At 44.4% G+C, this 18,704-nt stretch overlaps 3 protein-coding genes across 8 annotated transcripts; 2 read left to right on the top strand and 1 right to left on the bottom strand.

Annotated features, from left to right (window-relative positions):
* Positions 1–192: 192 nt before the first annotated feature.
* On the top strand, positions 193–8,029 carry LOC307075732 (interleukin-18 receptor accessory protein-like). Of its 2 annotated transcripts, none has more exons than XM_079736413.1 (12): positions 193–413; positions 555–777; positions 1,591–1,762; positions 2,093–2,270; positions 2,582–2,650; positions 2,867–2,996; positions 4,011–4,165; positions 4,584–4,721; positions 5,584–5,682; positions 6,541–6,660; positions 6,792–6,907; positions 7,262–8,029. In XM_079736413.1, the coding sequence occupies exons 1-12, from the start codon at positions 317–319 to the stop codon at positions 7,499–7,501; spliced, it is 1,737 nt and encodes a 578-aa protein (XP_079592539.1). In that variant the 5' UTR covers positions 193–316; the 3' UTR covers positions 7,502–8,029. The 2 variants fall into 2 exon arrangements, with proteins under 2 accessions (XP_079592539.1, XP_079592538.1); XM_079736412.1 differs by having other exon boundaries at positions 4,581–4,721.
* A 387-nt stretch (positions 8,030–8,416) lies between these two features.
* pcnp (PEST proteolytic signal containing nuclear protein) lies at positions 8,417–11,051 on the bottom strand. Of its 2 annotated transcripts, none has more exons than XM_079736865.1 (5): positions 10,951–11,051; positions 10,054–10,286; positions 9,713–9,787; positions 9,574–9,629; positions 8,417–9,458 (listed from the first exon to the last, which is right to left on the bottom strand). In XM_079736865.1, exons 1-5 carry the CDS (start codon positions 10,994–10,996, stop codon positions 9,347–9,349), a joined length of 522 nt encoding a protein of 173 aa, XP_079592991.1. In that variant the 5' UTR covers positions 10,997–11,051; the 3' UTR covers positions 8,417–9,346. The 2 variants fall into 2 exon arrangements, with proteins under 2 accessions (XP_079592991.1, XP_079592990.1); XM_079736864.1 differs by having other exon boundaries at positions 10,054–10,289; positions 10,951–11,002.
* Positions 11,052–11,159: 108 nt separating this feature from the next.
* On the top strand, positions 11,160–18,476 carry stk16 (serine/threonine kinase 16). Of its 4 annotated transcripts, none has more exons than XM_079736196.1 (8): positions 11,160–11,217; positions 11,532–11,647; positions 12,054–12,273; positions 12,877–13,007; positions 13,187–13,274; positions 14,651–14,779; positions 15,865–15,986; positions 16,958–18,476. In XM_079736196.1, the coding sequence occupies exons 2-8, from the start codon at positions 11,562–11,564 to the stop codon at positions 17,094–17,096; spliced, it is 915 nt and encodes a 304-aa protein (XP_079592322.1). In that variant the 5' UTR covers positions 11,160–11,217; positions 11,532–11,561; the 3' UTR covers positions 17,097–18,476. The 4 variants fall into 4 exon arrangements, with proteins under 4 accessions (XP_079592322.1, XP_079592320.1, XP_079592323.1 ...); XM_079736194.1 differs by having other exon boundaries at positions 12,874–13,007; XM_079736195.1 differs by lacking the exon at positions 11,160–11,217 and adding an exon at positions 11,238–11,365 and having other exon boundaries at positions 12,874–13,007.
* Positions 18,477–18,704: the final 228 nt, after the last annotated feature.

Below are 18,704 nucleotides of genomic sequence, written 5' to 3'. Positions count from 1 at the left end.
AAAACTAATTGCCTGAAACACAACAGGAAACAAATCACCCACAAGCTCTCCACAGAAAGAACACGAGATAAACACCTAAAAAAAAAAAAAACTGTGGGTGTGCGTGCGTGCGTGCGCGTGTGTGTGTCTGTGTCTGTATGTGTGCGCCTGAGCGTGTGGTGAATCATTTCAAAGGTGCGAGGAAAAGAGTTTTGAATGCATGAGCAAGGCTGAACAGCACAGAGTCTAAAGTTCCCTTCTTCGCAGAAGGCAACGCACAAGGCGCTGTCATCCACAGCGCGGGTGACCGGGGGATGTCATCCCCCTGTGTGATAGCATGGGGTGGGTTGGTCTCACACACCTGTTCGTTTTGGCCATCACCCCTGCTCTGACCGAGGGATGCTGCCAGGACATACAGCGTCAGCGGACCTCAGGTGGTCTTCCATTTTGTACTATTATTTTTCCTATGGATTCATTTTGATTTTCTTATTTCAGATTTATCCGATTTCTACTTGACAGAAACTTTGGAAAAGATGAAGCGTACTTTAACCTTTAACCTTTAACACCCTCACCAGAAAGTGTTAAACACCCGCCCGGACATCACTACAGAGTGGTCCTTGGGGAGCCCTTCGAGATGAGATGTGTAGCGGCCGTGTCCCCTGGGAGCGATGTGCGGTGGTCCAGGTTTAGGGCAGGGTCGGGAGTGGAGGACCCAGTGCCGGTCAGCACAGAGAACCTTCTGAAGATTCCGGCCGTGACCGCAGATCATTCCGGAAACTACTCGTGTGGCAATGAGAGGTAACCTCACTAGGGTTACCAGGGTTCTGGTCCAGTGTGGAGAACATGACGGTTCCTTCTGTTGGTCTAATACAGTGTTGAGGTCATAGCCAGGGTTCTGTTGATCTGATACAGTGTGGAGAACATAGCCAGGGTTCTGTTGATCAGATACAGTGTGGAGAACATAGCCAGGGTTCTGTTGATCAGATACAGTGTGGAGAACATAGCCATGGTTCTGTTGATCAGATACAGTGTGGAGAACATAGCCAGGGTTCTTTTGTTCAGACACAGTGTGGAGAACATAGCCAGGGTTCTGTTGATCAGATACAGTGTGGAGAACATAGCCAGGGTTCTGTTGTGCTGACCCAGTGTGGAGAAGATAACCAGGGTTCTGTTGTGCTGACCCAGTGTGGAGAGCATAGATGGGCTTCCTTCTGTTAGACTGATACGGTGTGGAGAACATAAGGGACAGGATAGTCAGGATGGTTTGACAAATGTTAGCCAAATGTTCAAACCCCAATTCCCCCGTTGCTCTCAGAGACAGCCCTGGGCGGCTCCCCTCTCGTGTGTTTTTCCTCCAGGATTCGGGGAGTTCTTCCTTGACCTTCAGAGGGTTTGGGATTAGGGGGCTGTCGTACAGTATGGGGTCTGTGAAGCTGTTGGGACACTGAGTTACTGAGGGTTTTATGGACTCCCTTGGCTAGACTTGTTCTGTCAGTATGCAGAACGTGAGGGGTGTTCTAGTGCTTTTAGGGTCATTGAGAAGGATGAGAGTGTTCCCCTTCCACAGTACATTACTGTACCTCAGTAAGCGGGTTTGTGTTTGGTCTTCAGAGGCAAGTTACTGGACCTCCAGCTCCAGGCGGTGGAGGGGACCAGGTTGGGCTGCTCTGAGCTGGAGCCCAAAGAGGTGACCCTGACCTTGGGCCAGGGAAGAGAAATCTACTGCCCTCCTTCCAGCTGTGGAGACCCAGACCTCTCCGACTCGCAGGTCACATGGTACAAGGTGATATTAAAACCTACTCATGTCATTACCACTACTATCATCCTATTTATCGGTGCTGATCATTATATTACAAAAATACAGCATAGTAATATAGCACAATATGAAGAGATTGTTGCAAAAGGAGAACAAACCACAACCACACCTTTTTACTATATGTAACATTACAACCGTTGTTTTGTAATGTTGTGTGTAGCTGTGCTGGGATGGCGGATGGAAAATTGCATAATCCTTAAAACACCTTTTGCACGTTGTCCCTGACCAAAACGACTCTCCGTCAGTGTCAAACACTCCACTCGGTCAGAACCAACACAAGCCTGTTGTCCTCCACAGAACGGCCGCACGGTCTACGAGCTGCAGCAGATAAGGGCTGTGTGCAGCGAGGGTCCCCGCTTGATGCTGTGCACGGTGAGCGACAAAGACTCGGCTGTGTTCTACTGTGACAGGAACACAGCAAGGGGCCCGGGGCCCCTGTGGACCACAAGGAGGGCCGTCACCGTCAAAGTCATACGTGAGTCTCTTTGAGTCTCTCTGTAGTGTGTGTGTGCTTGTGTGTGTGTGTGTGTGTGTGTGCGTGTGTGTGCGTGCGTGCGTGTGTGTGTTTGTGTGTGCATGTTTATGTATGTGTGTGTGTGTGTGTGTGTGTATGTTTATGCATGTGTGTGTGTGTGTATGTGTGTATGTTATTGTCTGTGTGTGTGTGTGTTATAGAGTCAGAGTCAATCTGTTACACGACGGAATGCCTGCCAACGGATTCTCCAAATGAGCATTTAAAATAATGTTTTCATTGTAATAATGTCTTTCATTCATTCATTGTTTCAGCCCCAGATACCAGAACCCCCCCCATGATCCTAAATCCCAACAGCAACAAAACTGAAGAAGTGGTCATAGGTAAAAGATCCAAAATGGCCTCCCTGGCGGGCCAATTATGCCAGTATCAAACAATACCTTGATATACCAGTATAGCCATACTTAACTTTATCAGCCTGCCTAATGATTACTGTCATAATGCCTGGGTCCGACCTGATAGTGCAGTTAACTGACTGAGACTCTGCTCACTTAAACTAGCAACTAAATGTTTGACTAACCTTAATTTGCTTGTCAAAGGTGAGCCACATACTCTACGGTGCAAGGTGAAGTTTGGTTTCGAGAGGAACTTTACCTCCAAGGTCCAGTGGTACACCAGCACGGCGGCAGACCAGGCACTGAAGGTTCTGATTGGCCAACAGGAGCAGACGTACGTTCAGAGGAAGATATGAACAGAAACCCCTTTAATGGTTTCCAAGCACCTTGTCTGTCTCTCCCTTAATGCGGTGTGTAGGATTGTTGGGCCTTGGAAAAACATGGGTGAGAACAAAGAAAAACACCTTTAAAGAGAGAGATTTAATGACCTGTGATATAAGAACTGTAGAAAAATACCTGTAGCAAAATACCTGTAGCAAAATACCTGTAGCGCAGACCTGTAGCAAAGGACTTGTAGTTTTGGACCTCTAGCATAGGACCTGTGGCATAGGATCTGTAGCATAGGACCTGTACCATCGAGCATGTAGCATAGGACCTGTATCATAGATACTGTATAATAGGACCTGTAGTATAGAGCCTGTAGCATAGGGCCTATAGCGCAGACCCTGTAGAACAGAGTCTGTGTAATAGGACCTGTAGCATAGAGCCTGCAGCATAGAGCCTGTAGAATAGAGCCTGCATAATAGGACCTTTAGCATAGAGCCCGCAGCATAGAGCCTGTAGAATAGAGCCTGTATAATAGGACCTGTAGCATAGAGCCTGTAGCATAGAGCCTGTATAAAAGGACCTGTAGCATAGAGCCTGTATAATAGGACTTGTAGCATAGAGCCTGTAGAATAGAGCCTGTTAAATAGGACCTGTATCATAGAGCCTGTAGAATAGAGCCTGTATAATAGGACCTGTAGCATAGAGCCTGTAGAATAGAGCCTGTATAATAGGACCTGTAGCATAGAGCCTGTAGAATAGAGTCTGTATAATAGGACCTGTAGCATAGAGCCTGTAGAATAGAGCCTGTATAATAGGACCTGTAGCATCAAACCTACAAGATGTATTTATCATGGCCAGGGCAAGTCATATTGTTTCCTCATATTTTAGATGTGAAACATTCACAAGCGATCAGCTGACATACGAAACACAACGCTCAATGGGGTCTGCCTATCCCCCCCAGCCCCCCCTGTGGTGTGTGTTCACACTCTTCTGAATCCTATGATTGGCTTTGCTCCTGAAGGAGAGAAACGACGGTGTTCAGTGAGACGGTGGTGACCCAGGTGGCGGTCCTCCAGGTGGTCACAGAGCTCCACCTACAACACGTCTTCACCTGTCTGGCCACCAACGCCGTGGGGACCACGAACTGCACCACCAGACTGCGAAGACGGGACGCAGGTACGAGCTTCATTCATCATGCATTACCTCACCCATTAGATCTGTTATTCTAATGAATTACCTCACCAATTACCTCATGTATCGGTTATTTTCCTGTATTATCTCATCCATTACCCCATCTTTTTGTTCCTCTATATGTTATTCTTAATCTATTACCTCAACTATCTGTTAATCTATGTTAGATAAAGTCGATATCTTGTACAGCCGTGTGAATTTGTGTGTGTGATCAGGAGTAATTACAAATGAATCATGTAGTAAAAAGGGAAAGAAATTACAATATTAGCGTAAGAAAGGTCAGTCGAACAGATCCAACGTCATGTGTTATATAATGGCTCCTCACAGTGTCAGACGAGGTGATTATACTGTATGTATACAAGAGATGGTAGGAGGTAACTCAGGGTCTTCTGGGGTGCAGCAGGCCACTGGCTAACGGGGGCGGTCGTCCCAGTGGTGTGTGTGGTGCTGCTGGCTGGGCTGGGGGTGGTGTTGCACCTCCGAAACCTGGAGCTCACACTCATCTACAGGTCTTACTGGCAGAGCAGCAACCGTGTTGGAGGTGATGAGCTACCAAACACACACACACACACACACACAGACGAACACACACCAGACACACACACACATACACACACACACACAAACACACACAGAGACAAACACACACCAGACACACACACACACAGACACACACACACACACAGACATACACACACACACACAGACACACACACACACACACACACACACACAGAGAGACAAACACACACCACACACACACACACACACACACAGACATACACACACACACACAGACATACACACACACACACAAACACACACCACACAGACACACACACACAGACACACACACGCACGCACACACACACACACACACACACACACACACACACACACACACACACACACACACACACACACATACAGACACACAGTGCCCGATATAGTGTTTATTTCAGTATGATATGAAATATGAAACATGGATGAAATACATATTGAGTTGTAATGGTTAATATGACTCCTGCATTGCTTTTTCAAAACTTTCAAAACATTTCCAAGGAACCAGTTCCTTAAGGGCTGATTGCTTGGCTTCCGGCATTGCTGCTTGCAGCTTCCTCGGGAATTGCTCATCCAACAGCGGTACTGCACTTCCTTGGTTCCTCAGGAACACACCCTCCGTGTGGGAACGAGCGGACAGACAATCAAACAGAGACTCCTCTAACATAATTAGACAACAGCTGCAATCACCTATGATATTCCTAATATCTTCATTTCTCTCAGTGTGCTTTCACACTTCGCTAGTTGTTCATCCTGAACACTTTGTATTTAGTGTGATCCCGTCTGTACCCACCTGTCTCACTCTCCGACTGTCTCGGTCTGCTGCTTCCCTCCTGGTGAAGACAGGAAGGACATTGACGTGTTTCTGTCTCACGCGTGGAGCCATGCGTCAAAGGACAGCACAGGAACTCACATCGCCCTTCTGCCCAGCAACGAGCAACGTACGTCACCACGGAAAGATAAATCTTCTTAAAAACCACAAACTCCCGGTAACATATTGATGACATTTCTCAGAAAAGCAGATAATAGCCACATCCTTACCACCAGAGTTCCGAAGAAACTGTGGTAAGGGTGTTGTTTAACATTAGCCAAGTGGTTCACTGCCTATCGGCCAGCAAATTCACTCTTGACAACTTGTTATTGTATTCAGAACGGCAGTTCAAACCAGACCCAGCTCCAGGTTGGGCTGGGTCCAGTTTGTACTGCCTTTCTATCCAACCCCTCCCTTCTCCTTAAGGTGCAATGCGTATAATTCAATATCATCCAGTAAAATTACTTGGCATAAATTGAATTAGTATGTGAAGTATTTTTTAATTTGTGTATTTACCTTAGAATGACCCCTTAATATTCATATAAGGACTGAGTCGTCTTTCAAAGAGCCCGCTATGACAGCATTATTAAATTAAATTAAATTACATTTTATTTTAATAGCCCTTAATCACCGTAACAGTCTCAAAGGGCTTAACAGGCCATCCAATAATGACACCTCGCTAGCCTAGAACGGATAAAAGGCTCTAAAGAGGATGAGTTTTCAACAATAACAATGGCTATCTTACTTCTAAGTTATGAATTTGACAAACTAAATAACTAAATACAGTTGATTAAACCATCAAGGAACCTCATCCATTTAGAATGACATCACTACCTCATCATGGTGCCTTTATCCTAGACACTGCACCGTCAATGACTTGAATATACAATTCACTGTAAATCTCATTGGATAAAACTTTGTTGAATCTTATTTATTCACAATAAACATTGTTGTTGACGTTGTGTTTTCTTTTTATTTCAAATCTCAGGGTCTCCACTGAGCAGAGAACCCCTGGCCTACACACCACTTGAGGTGCTGCTGAGCTTGGCGCTAGAGGGGTCAGGTTACCGGCTGTTCTTGATGGAGAGAGACCTGCTACCTGGAGGAGGTACAAATTACAAGAATACAAAAACGTTTGAAATGGTAATTGTAAGAAGAGAGATTCTGATAACCTATGTGTGTGTGTGTGTGTGTGTGTGTGTGTGTGTGTCATGTGGGTGTGTATTTTTTGCGGTGCAGCGTACACAGAGGATGTGGTCAGGGTTATACAAAGGAGCAGATGCCTTGTATGTTTGCTGTCAGGTGACTTCCTGTCCAACAGCAGTGCTGTGTTCGTGTTGGAAGCTGGAATCCAGGTAGAGAAACAGAAATGATCATAGTTACAGTCTCAAAGAGTTTCACAAGGTGTTAACTGACACAACATCACTTTAAATGCTCTTTGGAGTGGCAAACATTTTCAAATCAGACTTGATTGAGGAAAATACAACACTAGATTGGAGTGTTGTATTTTCCTAAATGAAGTCTGATTTGAAAAATTTTCGGACACATTGAGCATTGTAACTTGACCTTACTATTGGTGAATGAACATGTTCGGAAAGACTTTTAATACCTTAGAGCAGGCTATAAAATAAATAGCAGTAAATATTTGTACTTTCTACTGTAATGTTCACTGTTGTTAAGGTTTGTAAATCTGATGTTATTCTCACTAGGCTTTGCTGCGGGACCATGAACTCAAAGTGATGGTAATCTGGACGGGGCCAAGACCTACATCCATGGGTCAGCCGGATGCACCTCTACCCAGGCTGGTGCACAGGGCCTTGAGGGTCCTACCCTGTCTGGACTGGCTCCCTGGCCTGTCACCGGACTCTTCCAGAATGTTCTGGAAGTCATTTTGGAAGGCCATGCCAAAACAGAATGGAGCCTCACTCACTCTAAGCCAACCTGTGTAGTGACAACGTGACCAATGTTGTCACTGTGACAATTGACCGATTCCCCAGGAGGGCACATTACTGAACGTTATTTTGAAGGTTTTATCTACTAATTAGATTAAGGCTGGTAAGCAGCCATACCTCCGTATTTTGGGCATGTCCTCACTTGAGTGTATTGGAACATGTAGCTTAGGACCCTGAAGGACGAATTTTATCATGGTGTTAAAAAACATGCAAAGCTGGCTGTACTGGTTATTCCGGAAGAAATTGTTGGAATGAACTATTCATACTAGCAATTCAATTCACTACAAATGGTTGAAACCAGAACCTCCCACATGGGGGTAAAGGTGTGGGAAATTAACCAGATGGAAGATGTGATGTTGATATTTTTTAGAAAAATGTATTATATTTATTACAAAAATATATATTTTTATATTTCTAATATATTTTTTATTTTATTACAATTATATCGTTTATTTACAATACTTGTTGCATAGTGTTCAGTTATATGGATTTAATGATGCATTTGTTTGATTGTTGCAACTGAAATAAAATTCTCAAACCAAAATAGTTTAAAAACAATATAAGAATACAATGAATTTTAAAACTTCCCCAAGAATGTTTTTAAGAATCCAAACTAGTGAATCTCAAAACGATCTACAGCGCAACTCAAGCATCAGATTGTAATCATGTAAAAAATGTAAATGCATTATTAATTCTTCCGAGTTACTGGAGCTTTATAAAAGTTTATCCTTCTTCCTCTAACTTGCTTCAGAAATGTTGTCCATTTTCCTTAGTGGGTACAATCAGTCATCGTTTTCATGCTATAGAAAGCCTTTTCTCGTTTGGACATCAAACACAACAGTTAAATATTTAGGTGATTAAGTATGCAGAAGACGGTGTAAAGCAACACACAAATCAGACACGATACAAGGAGAATTTCCAGGTTTTTATTTTGGGGAAAGATGTTTTGAGGCACAGGGGAGCTTAGTGTAGTTGACTCCAGTTCACAACTCTCACACATAGCAGGAAAGGTGGAGAGTACATTGTTTAGTTAAATACTTAATTATTGTTCATGCACAATCAAAACCCAAATAATGCCTATCCACGGGCACAGCATTAGATATGGTTGGTTTCCATGACAATAGACTGCCAATCAAAAGTTATGAATGACAACATTCAAATCAGAGTGGTTGACAGAATTAAAAGATTGTTTCCCTCCAGTTGAGCATGACTCAACTTTTCTGCACTCCCAAAAGACACGCCCACAAACAAGCGTACACACACACACACACACACACACACACACACACAATCAAAAACAATAAAGAAAGACCATCATTTCATTCTATATACATTTTTACACCAGAGACAAAAAAATAAAGTTTGCTGAGGACTTTCCCAACCAGCTTCTAACAGTTAACAGTAAATAGCATTGATATCTAGAGGATCGAATACATAGCAACGCATAAACTAAATGAACACACGGGGAGACTGTTGAAATAAAAACTATTTTTAGGACTTCTGGGGCACTTCTTTCGAGCCTCTTCCTCAGCTCTCAGGTTCCTGCTGACTCCGCCGTAAAACCTTATGTTCTTTGACAGTTATCCCACTGCTGTCTCCACTGCTACTGGTAAGAATAGTAAACATGAGGGCCAGCCACCGGAGAAACTACTGGAGGCCAGCCAGGTAGGTCCGAAAACCAGGCTGGGAGATAGGCTCAAGAGTTCTGGGAAGATTGTGGTGGTGGGAGTTCGTCAAAAGACGAAAAGGAGGGGAAGGGGATGTTTGACCCAGCCAGGAGCTCACGGGTGTGGGCAAGATAGTGGGGGACTAGACCCCCCGCCCGCACCGACCATCAGGGGTTTAGGTGTGATCTGACTGGGTCTTCATCTTCCTCTCCCACAGCTTCTGGTGGTCGGAGAAGCCCTGCTTGCCCTTGTTGAAGGAGTTGGGGCCGGCGGACGTCGGGGTCTCTCTGAAACACAGAAATGATTCACATGGTTGGACTGCTGACCTAGCTCTGCTCAGAGGGTCATCACACACACACACACACACACACACACACACACACACACACACACACAGCTTACCTGCCAATATTCTTCATCCTCATCTTTGCCTCTGGTGGCATCTCCTCCGGTTCACTCTGCATGAGAGGAAGAGTTAGCCATCGCTCTGACACATCTGTAGTACGACCGGGCCTACCTTTATTATACATTTCTTACTCACATCGTCTGACTCGTCGAACACAGAGACCATTGTTGCCTTTTTGGCAGGAAGACTTGGTGTAGGCTCTTTTGGCTTCTAGGATAGAACAAGGAGAAAACTTTGCTTTATTCAGATCCAGATGGTTCTGATATATGCTTAACAAAAAAGCACCTAGATTAAAATACACATCTCAGTGTGACCAATGCTGTTTTTAAGAGCTCATCTGAGCACTGCCAGGAGAAGAGTAATGTCCATTGCAACCACTCATCTATTGATGTTTGAGGCAAATTCAAAACTAAGAGAGCACTGTAAAAGTACTATTAGTAGTAGTAGTAGTGTCTTAATCTTGTCTTAATACTCACAGTTGCACCGAGCTTGATGGAGATGGCGCTACCCTTCTTCCCCATCTGACTGCCCAAGCCAAAGCCTATCTTTGCCACTTTCGCCGGCAAGGCTTTTGCCGAGAACTCTTCATCATCGTCGTCGCTGTCGGATGCTATCTGTAGGGCAGAGCGTTTGACTGCAGCCTCCCCTTCTCCCACAGTGCTAGAAGAGACAGGCTTAGTTTTCACTCTGCCTCCCTCCGTCTCTGGCCCTGCTTGAGGCAAGACAACTTAACAAGGTGAGCAACTGTTACCCTGGAAACAACACACCCATCATTCACCGGTTTGTTTATCACGGTGTCCTTTACATTGTGCCGTGACACCCTAATGAAGCATTTCTTATCTTTGAACAAAGCCCTTATCTTTAAAATAAAGGATCTCAAGGTATTGACCTGAATTAATGGATGTGCAGCAACATCTGAATGGATGACATTTAAAAACAGCCATTGGGTCTACAGTTATACATTGTATGAGTCTATAGATGGGAGATCAATGCCCAACAGTATTGCTCAATTTGGGTCAACATTACTGTAATACTGGAGGGACTAACAGCTAGCATGCGGCTAGCTAGCTTACCAGATAAGATCAAAGTGTGAACTAACATAATTAGTATTTATGCTACTTATTTGAAATCAGTGTCCAGCAATAGACTCTCATAACAGACGCCATGGTGTTGCAATCTCGTCTCTTCATTATTAGTCATTGTTTTGTATTTTGGTTGTGATGTTTAATCAGGCTAACGCTAGCCACCAGCTAGCTCAGGTCTCATGTGTCTCTGTGATAGCACCCCGGCACCTAGGCTAACCGAGCAGCAAACAAGCTTCACACAAGATGAACACTCAACAGTCAATATGCAAAAAAAGGCGCAGATATCACCTCCATCGTCGTTGCTCAACTTGCTCTTGCGCTTGTATTCCGCCATCACTGTTCACAGAGCTGAACAGGGCTGCAGTGCACCGTGCTACCGCTAGTCTCGGCGGCCGCGTTGTCGTCGGAAAGCCACGCGAGAAGAAGAAGAAGAAGAAGAAGAAGAAGAAGAAGAAGAAGACACATAGGCTCTGTCGCGATACTTCCTCATAGAATAACGCGAGAAGTAGACGAGACATGGGTGCCGTGTTAACCTGGAAGACGGAACACATATAGGTAAATTTAACTCCTAAATCATCTGACCAAGCTGGAAGTTGTATGAGGGTGCCTTACGAGCATCTTGAGATCGGTGTTTTCGGATCTCGATAATGACAAGAGGCTGGGGCAGGAGGTACACGTTGTGGGACTAGATGCAGTTCAAAAGGTGTCAACATTGTGTTTGCTTTCACTTGCTTGGATCATGAACACTAGTCTGTGAACGCACTTTTGAAACATATGGCTTCAGATGAACGCATCTCCATTAATGTTCTTTTGTCATTAGCTCTCCACCATGCACAGTGTGTGACCTATATTCCTATTCCCATGATCAGTAGGTTGGTGTTGGGAAATGTGCAGGGAAGATGGGCCAGTCATTGTGTATATGTTCCCGTGGCTCAATCACCATCGACAACAAGAGATACTTCTTCATTCAGAAGCTAGATGAAGGGTAAGATTACCTCCCAAATATCCAACATATACCCCCACAACATCCATGTCTCTCTGAGTCCTGTATCTCTATTCCTGTCAATGGGTCTCAGCCTAAAGGGCTGATTATGGTCCTACGTTCACACAACGCAAGGGGGTTACGGATCCGTTACCTCCTTGCGGACCCTCCTTGCGTCCACCGCAAGGGTGCGCCTCCCCAAAAATGTAACCTTCCGTCGCCAGCAGCAAGGGCTGTGATTGGTCCTCCCGCTATAACCCGTCGCAGAACCATAAAGGGTCACGACTGCGTCGAAGCGTCTGCCAGGTCATTGCGTTCCATGAACGTGGGACCATAATCAGCCCCCTTAAGCCTGCGAGTGGCGTGGGATAAAGCAGTCTGCCAATGAAGGGTGTCTGTCCGCCACCAGGGGGTTCAGCTACGTGGACCTGTTGGAGGGCGTCCAGGACGGCCGCTTCTACGCCCTGAAGCGGATCCTGTGCCACGACCGGGAGGCGCGGCAGGAGGCCCAGACGGAGGTGGAGATGCACCAGCTCTTCAACCACCCCAACATCCTGGGCCTCACCGCCCACACCTTCGTGGACCGCAGCGGGAAGACCGAGGCCTGGCTGCTGCTGCCATATATCAGTGTGAGTTTGCTGCCGTCGTTCAGTTCATTCTGACTCCAAACATTGTTTCACTTTGCTATCGCGATGGCCCAAATGATATCTGGCAGGGATGACGCAATGTGTGAAAACATGTGAAGTATGTGAACATTTATGTGAAATATTGACTACAACTGTCCAATAATGTCACAATGCCATTATAACTGGGACAGCCCGGTTTATAAACCCAGTGCTGCCCCACACACCCTATGAACAACTTATTACTATTATGGAAGATAATCACGATCATTTTAATACCTATCTTTCTGGTTCCCATCGCTGTCTGTTTTTTGAAACTAGGTCGGGGAGCACGTGCTACTCTTTGCAGCTTCTCAATCTTTATTGCGTGCGTTTATTGTTCTCACCCTAAATATTGAGCTCCTTAGATAAAGGTGTTTAATTTATATGGGCCGAATCAGCTAGCGGCTAGCCCAAACACTTCATAACAGGACAGGTGGGTAGTATTTAATTGACGTGTGTGTGTGTTTGTGTGTGTGTGTGTGTGTGTTTGTCTGTGTCTGAGAGAGAGAGAGAGAGGGAGGTCCATTTATGCAATCAATTTATGGTGATGGTCTGTGTGTGCAGAAGGGAAGCCTGTGGTCCGTTCTGGAGAAACTCAGAGACAAAGGAAGCTCCATGCCAGAGAGGCGTATCTTACTCATCTTACACGGCGTCTGCACAGGACTCAAGGCCGTCCACGAGCGGGGATACGCACACAGGTACAAACACTACCTCACAACTCTCAGTGACATGTCAGTTCATAGTGTCAAAGTCTCAGGATAAACATTGGAGGACTTTATATATTTTTTATCGGGGCTCGTTTGGTGTCTTAAACAATCCAAGTCCTTCCCTTCACATGTAGTGAAACATCCAAATCCTTCCTCTGCCCCCACGATAGAGACCTGAAGCCCACCAACGTGCTCCTGGATGAGGATGACCGGCCGCTCCTGATGGACCTGGGCTCCATGAACAAAGCCCGGATTGAGGTGAGGGACATAGTTACTCTTTAAAGAGCCAGTGAACCCAGAACCCTTGTTTTGTTTTAAGGAAATAGTTACCCTTTAAGGAGCCAGTAAACCCAAAATGCTTGTTTTGTTTGGATGACATAGTTACCCTTTAAAAAGCCAGTGAACCCAGAACCCTTGTTTTGTTTTGAGGACATAGTTATCCCTTAAAAGAGCCAGTGAACTCAAAACTCATCTTTAGTTTTTTTCTCTTTTGGTGCGATATAAATGCAGGCTTTGTACCATTTACCAGCTGAGCTCTGCTGGTCAAATCATGGTTGCAAATTATGCACACCTGGTCACAAGTGTGTCTGTAGCATGTCCTGTTTATACACGCCTGTTACGCACCACCAGTGTTGCCACAGTTACCTTGAAAAAGTAATCTGATTACTGATTACTAGTTACTCCTTAAAATAGTAACTTAGTTACTTTACTGATTACTTGATTTTAAAAGTAACTAAGTTAGATTACAAGTTACTTTATCAGTTACATTTAGTTGCAACAACACCCCCTGCTGCCTCAAAATAAAAAATTACAACCGGTTTTGCCAATACTAACTTTTTGTCCCCCCCGTCAACAATTGCTTCCCCCCCCCGTCAACAATTGTTCTCCCCCCCGGTCAACAACTGGTCTTCCAATTATGCGCAGGGGGCTGGTAGGGGGAATTCGGGGGGGCCATCAGTACCTCTTGTATACAGGGCCAAGAATTTGGTGCTACGGCCCTGGTTGCACACACTGACACACGGCTTTGAACCGCTTCCGCCAACTTTGAGTGCGTAGACAAAATATCACCGCACGCTTTACGGGGCGATCACCGGATGCAGCTCCACACGCACGCACACACGCACGCACGCACGCACGCACGCAGCACCGCACGACTAATTCCGCTGCTAATAACAACTGGTAGAGTGGACTCTGGAGAATCAAGGTCGACACTCACCTCTGATAGATTGAAGTCTTTGGAGACTTACGCTTCACACGCACATGCACTCTCACACAAACAGACAGACAGGCAGACAGATAGACAGACACACACACTCCATCGCTCTCAACGCCAATCAGTGATTAAAAAATAATAAAAATAATTAAAAAATAGTAACTCACAGTGACTTTGAGTAACTTTAATCTGATTACTGGATTGGAAATAGTGCCGCGTTAGATTACTCGTTACTGAAAATAGTGGTCCGAGGCCAGTAACGCGTTACTAAGTAACGCGTTACTGGCATCACTGCGCACCACACATGGTTTACTGAACTCGAGGTCCGGTCGGTGCTCTCTCTGGAGTACGGCCACGTTTGGGTCTGTTACCCCAGATAAAGCTTCTGAGGTTGGGCTGATTATTGACCCCCGTCCCACAGGTGCGGGGGTCCCGGGAAGCCATGACGCTGCAGGACTGGGCTGCGCAGCGCTGCACCATCTCGTACCGGGCCCCCGAGCTCTTCAACGTGGAGAGCCACTGCGTCATCGACGCCCGCACTGACATCTGGGTAGGACTTATAGATGGTGGTTAGTAGTGGTGCAACGGTTCACGGGTTACCCGTGATCCGTACGGATCAACCCCCACGGTTCGGGACGCAAGTGATCCGCGGATCGGCTGATAAAAAAAAAAGAAGTTGTGCGTTCACGTGATCATCGCATGTTTAAAGGACTATTCCGGTATTTACAACATCATCAAGTAGGGTAGCGAAATACAGTTTCTGTCATGTTTTATTTGGCGTTCCGTAAATCCCATTGAAACGGAAACCGGAAGCGGAAATGTTTATGTTTGGTTGTAGTCTTTTCGCTTGGTTCTCCGTATCAACAGTAGGGCTAGAACCGAGCGAAAAGACTACAACCAACCCCCCTTGCAATGAGCAATGAGTCTTCCAACAGAAATCAACGGATTTACAAAATGCCAAATAAAATACGACAGAAACTGTATTTCGCTACCATACTTGATGAAAAAAAAGATGAGGATGTCTGCATTGCCTGGGGAGAGTGTAGACTCTAAACTCTCCCCAGGCAATGCAGACATCCTGAATTTAATTCAGGATTATTTACTATCGATGTTAAAAAGAAGAAGGAATAATGCCTTAGGTTGCAATTCTTTTAAATATTGACTATGTTGAAAGGAAATAGGATTATTGCCTAATTTTTCACTTTATTTAGTTTTTACACATTTGAAGAATTATTTAAAGTCACATTTGTCTTGTTATCTTTTTTATTGTTGTTGATCCGAAAATGATCCGACCCGTGACTCAAAAACCGTGACACGATCCGAACCGTGAGTTTTGTGATCTGTTGCACCCCTAGTGGTTATCGTATCGTTTATCGATTATCCGTTGTTGTTCTGTCAGACTTTTAACCGCTAAGCACAATGGCTCCTCTTGATCATCGAAATATTTATTTTTTTATTTCAAATTAGTTTGTGATAAGTTACAGCTGATTTAGTTTGATCTTCTCTAACTTTATTTGATCTTTGCTTGTTTGACTTGTACTTCTGCTGCTGTAACAAGCTGAAGTTCTCTCCTGGGGCTGTTAAAGCGACTGTGTTCTTCCTGTACACTGACAGTAAGGTGTTGTCTTGTGTCAGTCGCTAGGCTGCGTGCTGTACAGCATGATGTTCCTGCAGGGCCCCTTCGACATGGTCTTCCAGAAGGGCGACAGTGTTGCCCTGGCAGTCCAGAACTCGGTTCTCGTCCCCCAGCCCTGCAGGTCCGTCTCTTAGCCTAAAGACCCGGAGGGTTTTTAGAGAAATGTTGTGCCTTTTATTCGTTCTCATACCATTATTATTGATACCAACCGTATGACTTGTACCTTTCTATTAAAAAACAAAATTGGTTATTTATCCCTGCACTTGCAACTTGGCAAAGCATTAAAAGAAAACAATAATTTGTATAGACTTCCAAAACTAAATGTTTGCAGCCGTAATAATGAAACATAGAACTGGAACCTTTTTTATTCTGTTTTTTTATTTTATTTGGATGTCATTGCACTGGTATACCTATTTGTTATGCTATTGATGGAGATTACTTGTTAATCACCTGACAACTTTTTGGAGGGACAAAATAATTTGTCACGAACAAGAATGTTCCATTGAGCAGGTTTCAGCGGTTATAGGTGTTTTTGGTTTACCTCAGAGCCCATTCTGCTCTCATGACATGCTTCTTTCCATCAGAAACTTGTGGAGCTGCAAGTTCATGCATTCTCTGTTTCCTGTCCACCTAGTTCTCTGAATGTAACCAAAAGTATTTATTTGGTTCTGTTCTTAGCCTCCTTAGGCTAGTTCGAGAAGGGTAACCTCACCTATTTTAACTCCCCCTGGCTTTTTAGTTTGTCATGTTAAATAAAATGATATATTTTATTATAGAATAAATTAGCAGACAGTTTTATCCAAAGCGACCTATGGTGGATTAAGTCACATGTCATTAGGAGCAGGTAGGGGATAGGACATCGAGCTCAAGGGGGCCACAGATAGACTGCAGACAAAAACCTTTTAATCTAGAAGACAAACACCCTTAGAGCGCGGCACTAGCCTGCCCTCTTCTCTTCATATTGCCTCATGCATTGGGCAACAACTATCTCAGTCACATTGGAGCCATAAGTTCAACATCTGTGTGTGTGTGTGTGTGTGTGTGTGTGTGTGTGTGCGCGTGTGCGTGTGTGTGTGTGTGTTTCCTGGCCAGCTACTCAGAGGGCCTGCAGAATCTCCTGAGCTCCATGATGGTCTCCAACCCCCAGGAGAGACCTGCGGTGGGCTGGGTCCTGGATCAGGTGCAGGACCTGCGGACGTGCAGCCCCAACACACACACCAACATGGTGTGACCACCACCACCAACACCATCACCACCACCACCACCACCACCTCCACCACCTCCTCCCAACCCTCTCACGAGGCTCCAGGTGTAGGAGGTGTTACACCTTAGAACGCAGAACTTCGTGGTTATTCCACATAAAGAGAGTAGGAGGGTGTGTGAGACGCACACACACACACACACACACACACACTGCTCTCCTCTGCGTTTGCACGTGAAAGGTGCTTCTTTCCCCATGATATAGAGAGATAATAATTTGGCACTCCATCCTCGAATAAAGTCTCTGTTTGGACACTTGCTGGATCATCTTACGGTTGAGGAAAAGTCAATGATTCTCAGATAACCTTGGTTTTCACTGTTCACTGATCACTTGGTTAGGAATTGTTGTTCATGTCATTCCAGAAGGGAAGCCATTGCTGTATGCTTTGCTTAACCTTTCAATGGAAGTAAAGTACTTTAAGTTCACAGTGCCTGAAAAAACATTCCTGTTATCCAGTTTGATATGGCTATGACTCATTTTTTCACCGACAGACTATAACTGCGTCTTTTGTAAACCATGCATCTTGAATGAATTGTTCTCCCCCGCAATACTGCATCTGACCACAGGGCCGCGCTGCTGCACCACCTTTCACCAGAGACTCTGCTTGGCGGCTTTGAATTGATCCCAGTTGTGCCTGTTTCGCTTTTTGTGTGGCGTTTGGTAAATACTGGAAATTTAATTTGTAGACTAAACAGCGATTTAGCTGTCACAGATTTTTTTTCCGGCTTTCTTCTGTAAATAAAGGCTCATGTTTGTAAATTTGGTCAAACCTTGACCAAAACACATATTTGGCTCATGTGTAAAGTAGCCTAATGAAGTGTTTTTATTTATTTATAATCGGTACGGTTTCATTCCATTGTTTATAATTTATTTATTACCCGTTGTCTGTTTTGTTTGAATATCGATTAGGCCTCTTGGACCGAGGAAACGTTAAGTTCTGTTCCTACTCAGTGTTCACCTTTTCTCCAACCTGGGATTTTAATTGAATGGTGGCATTTATTTATTCCTTAATAATGTTAGGGTGCTACTATGAGCATTTAGGTCAATATTTGGCTGTTGGACTCTATAAAATGATAATTTCACGTTATTGTATTTTTGTGTCTAAGCTTTAAGTGGTTTAACTAATTAAATGGCTGCGTGTTGAGCCTTCTCTTAAATACTGACATAATGGGAAATCTGGATTCGTCAAATGCATTTTTTTTTTTACAATTGTCTATGACATCGATATCAATAAGGGAATGTGTTATAAGAAAATATATGTAATTAGTTTTTACTGAATTTAAATGATCATGTTAAGATTCTCCCGTCAAACGAAATTGTACGATTCTTGGTTTTAATAAACTTTTACCGTTACTGAAAATATCTGAAGACAGCAGATTGTATATTATATGGCTCTTGGTCTGTTCAATGAAGACGCCTTGGCAAATGGAAACGAAACAAGATCAAATATAATCTATGAAAATGAATATATAGGCCTACATATACTTACATCTATACAATAATAATCAGTTGTATAGTAATGTTTGAAAGGCAAAATAAAAAGCTCAGAATTTAGCCGAGATGAAGTAGCCCTAATAA

This window comes from Pollachius pollachius (genome assembly GCF_949987615.1).
Source record: "Pollachius pollachius genome assembly, chromosome: 5".
Taxonomy (NCBI): Eukaryota; Metazoa; Chordata; class Actinopteri; order Gadiformes; family Gadidae; genus Pollachius; species Pollachius pollachius.
This window is presented reverse-complemented; position numbering and strand designations above follow the sequence as displayed.

Bases quoted from the DNA above. Each gene is read 5' to 3' on its own strand.
- LOC307075732 (XM_079736412.1), top strand. From the start codon at position 317: ATGGGGTGGGTTGGTCTCACACACCTGTTCGTTTTGGCCATCACCCCT. The intron at 778-1,590 runs GTAACCTCACTA...TTTGGTCTTCAG, and splicing joins TACTCGTGTGGCAATGAGAG to AGGCAAGTTACTGGACCTCC. The intron at 1,763-2,092 runs GTGATATTAAAA...TGTCCTCCACAG, and splicing joins CGCAGGTCACATGGTACAAG to AACGGCCGCACGGTCTACGA.
- pcnp (XM_079736864.1), bottom strand. From the start codon at position 10,996: ATGGCGGAATACAAGCGCAAGAGCAAGTTGAGCAACGACGATGGAG. The intron at 10,290-10,950 runs GTGATATCTGCG...TCTTGCCTCAAG, and splicing joins GTTGAGCAACGACGATGGAG to CAGGGCCAGAGACGGAGGGA. The intron at 9,788-10,053 runs GTGAGTATTAAG...GTTCTATCCTAG, and splicing joins CCATCAAGCTCGGTGCAACT to AAGCCAAAAGAGCCTACACC.
- stk16 (XM_079736194.1), top strand. From the start codon at position 11,562: ATGGGCCAGTCATTGTGTATATGTTCCCGTGGCTCAATCACCATCGAC. The intron at 11,648-12,053 runs GTAAGATTACCT...GTCCGCCACCAG, and splicing joins ATTCAGAAGCTAGATGAAGG to GGGGTTCAGCTACGTGGACC. The intron at 14,780-15,864 runs GTAGGACTTATA...GTCTTGTGTCAG, and splicing joins ACGCCCGCACTGACATCTGG to TCGCTAGGCTGCGTGCTGTA.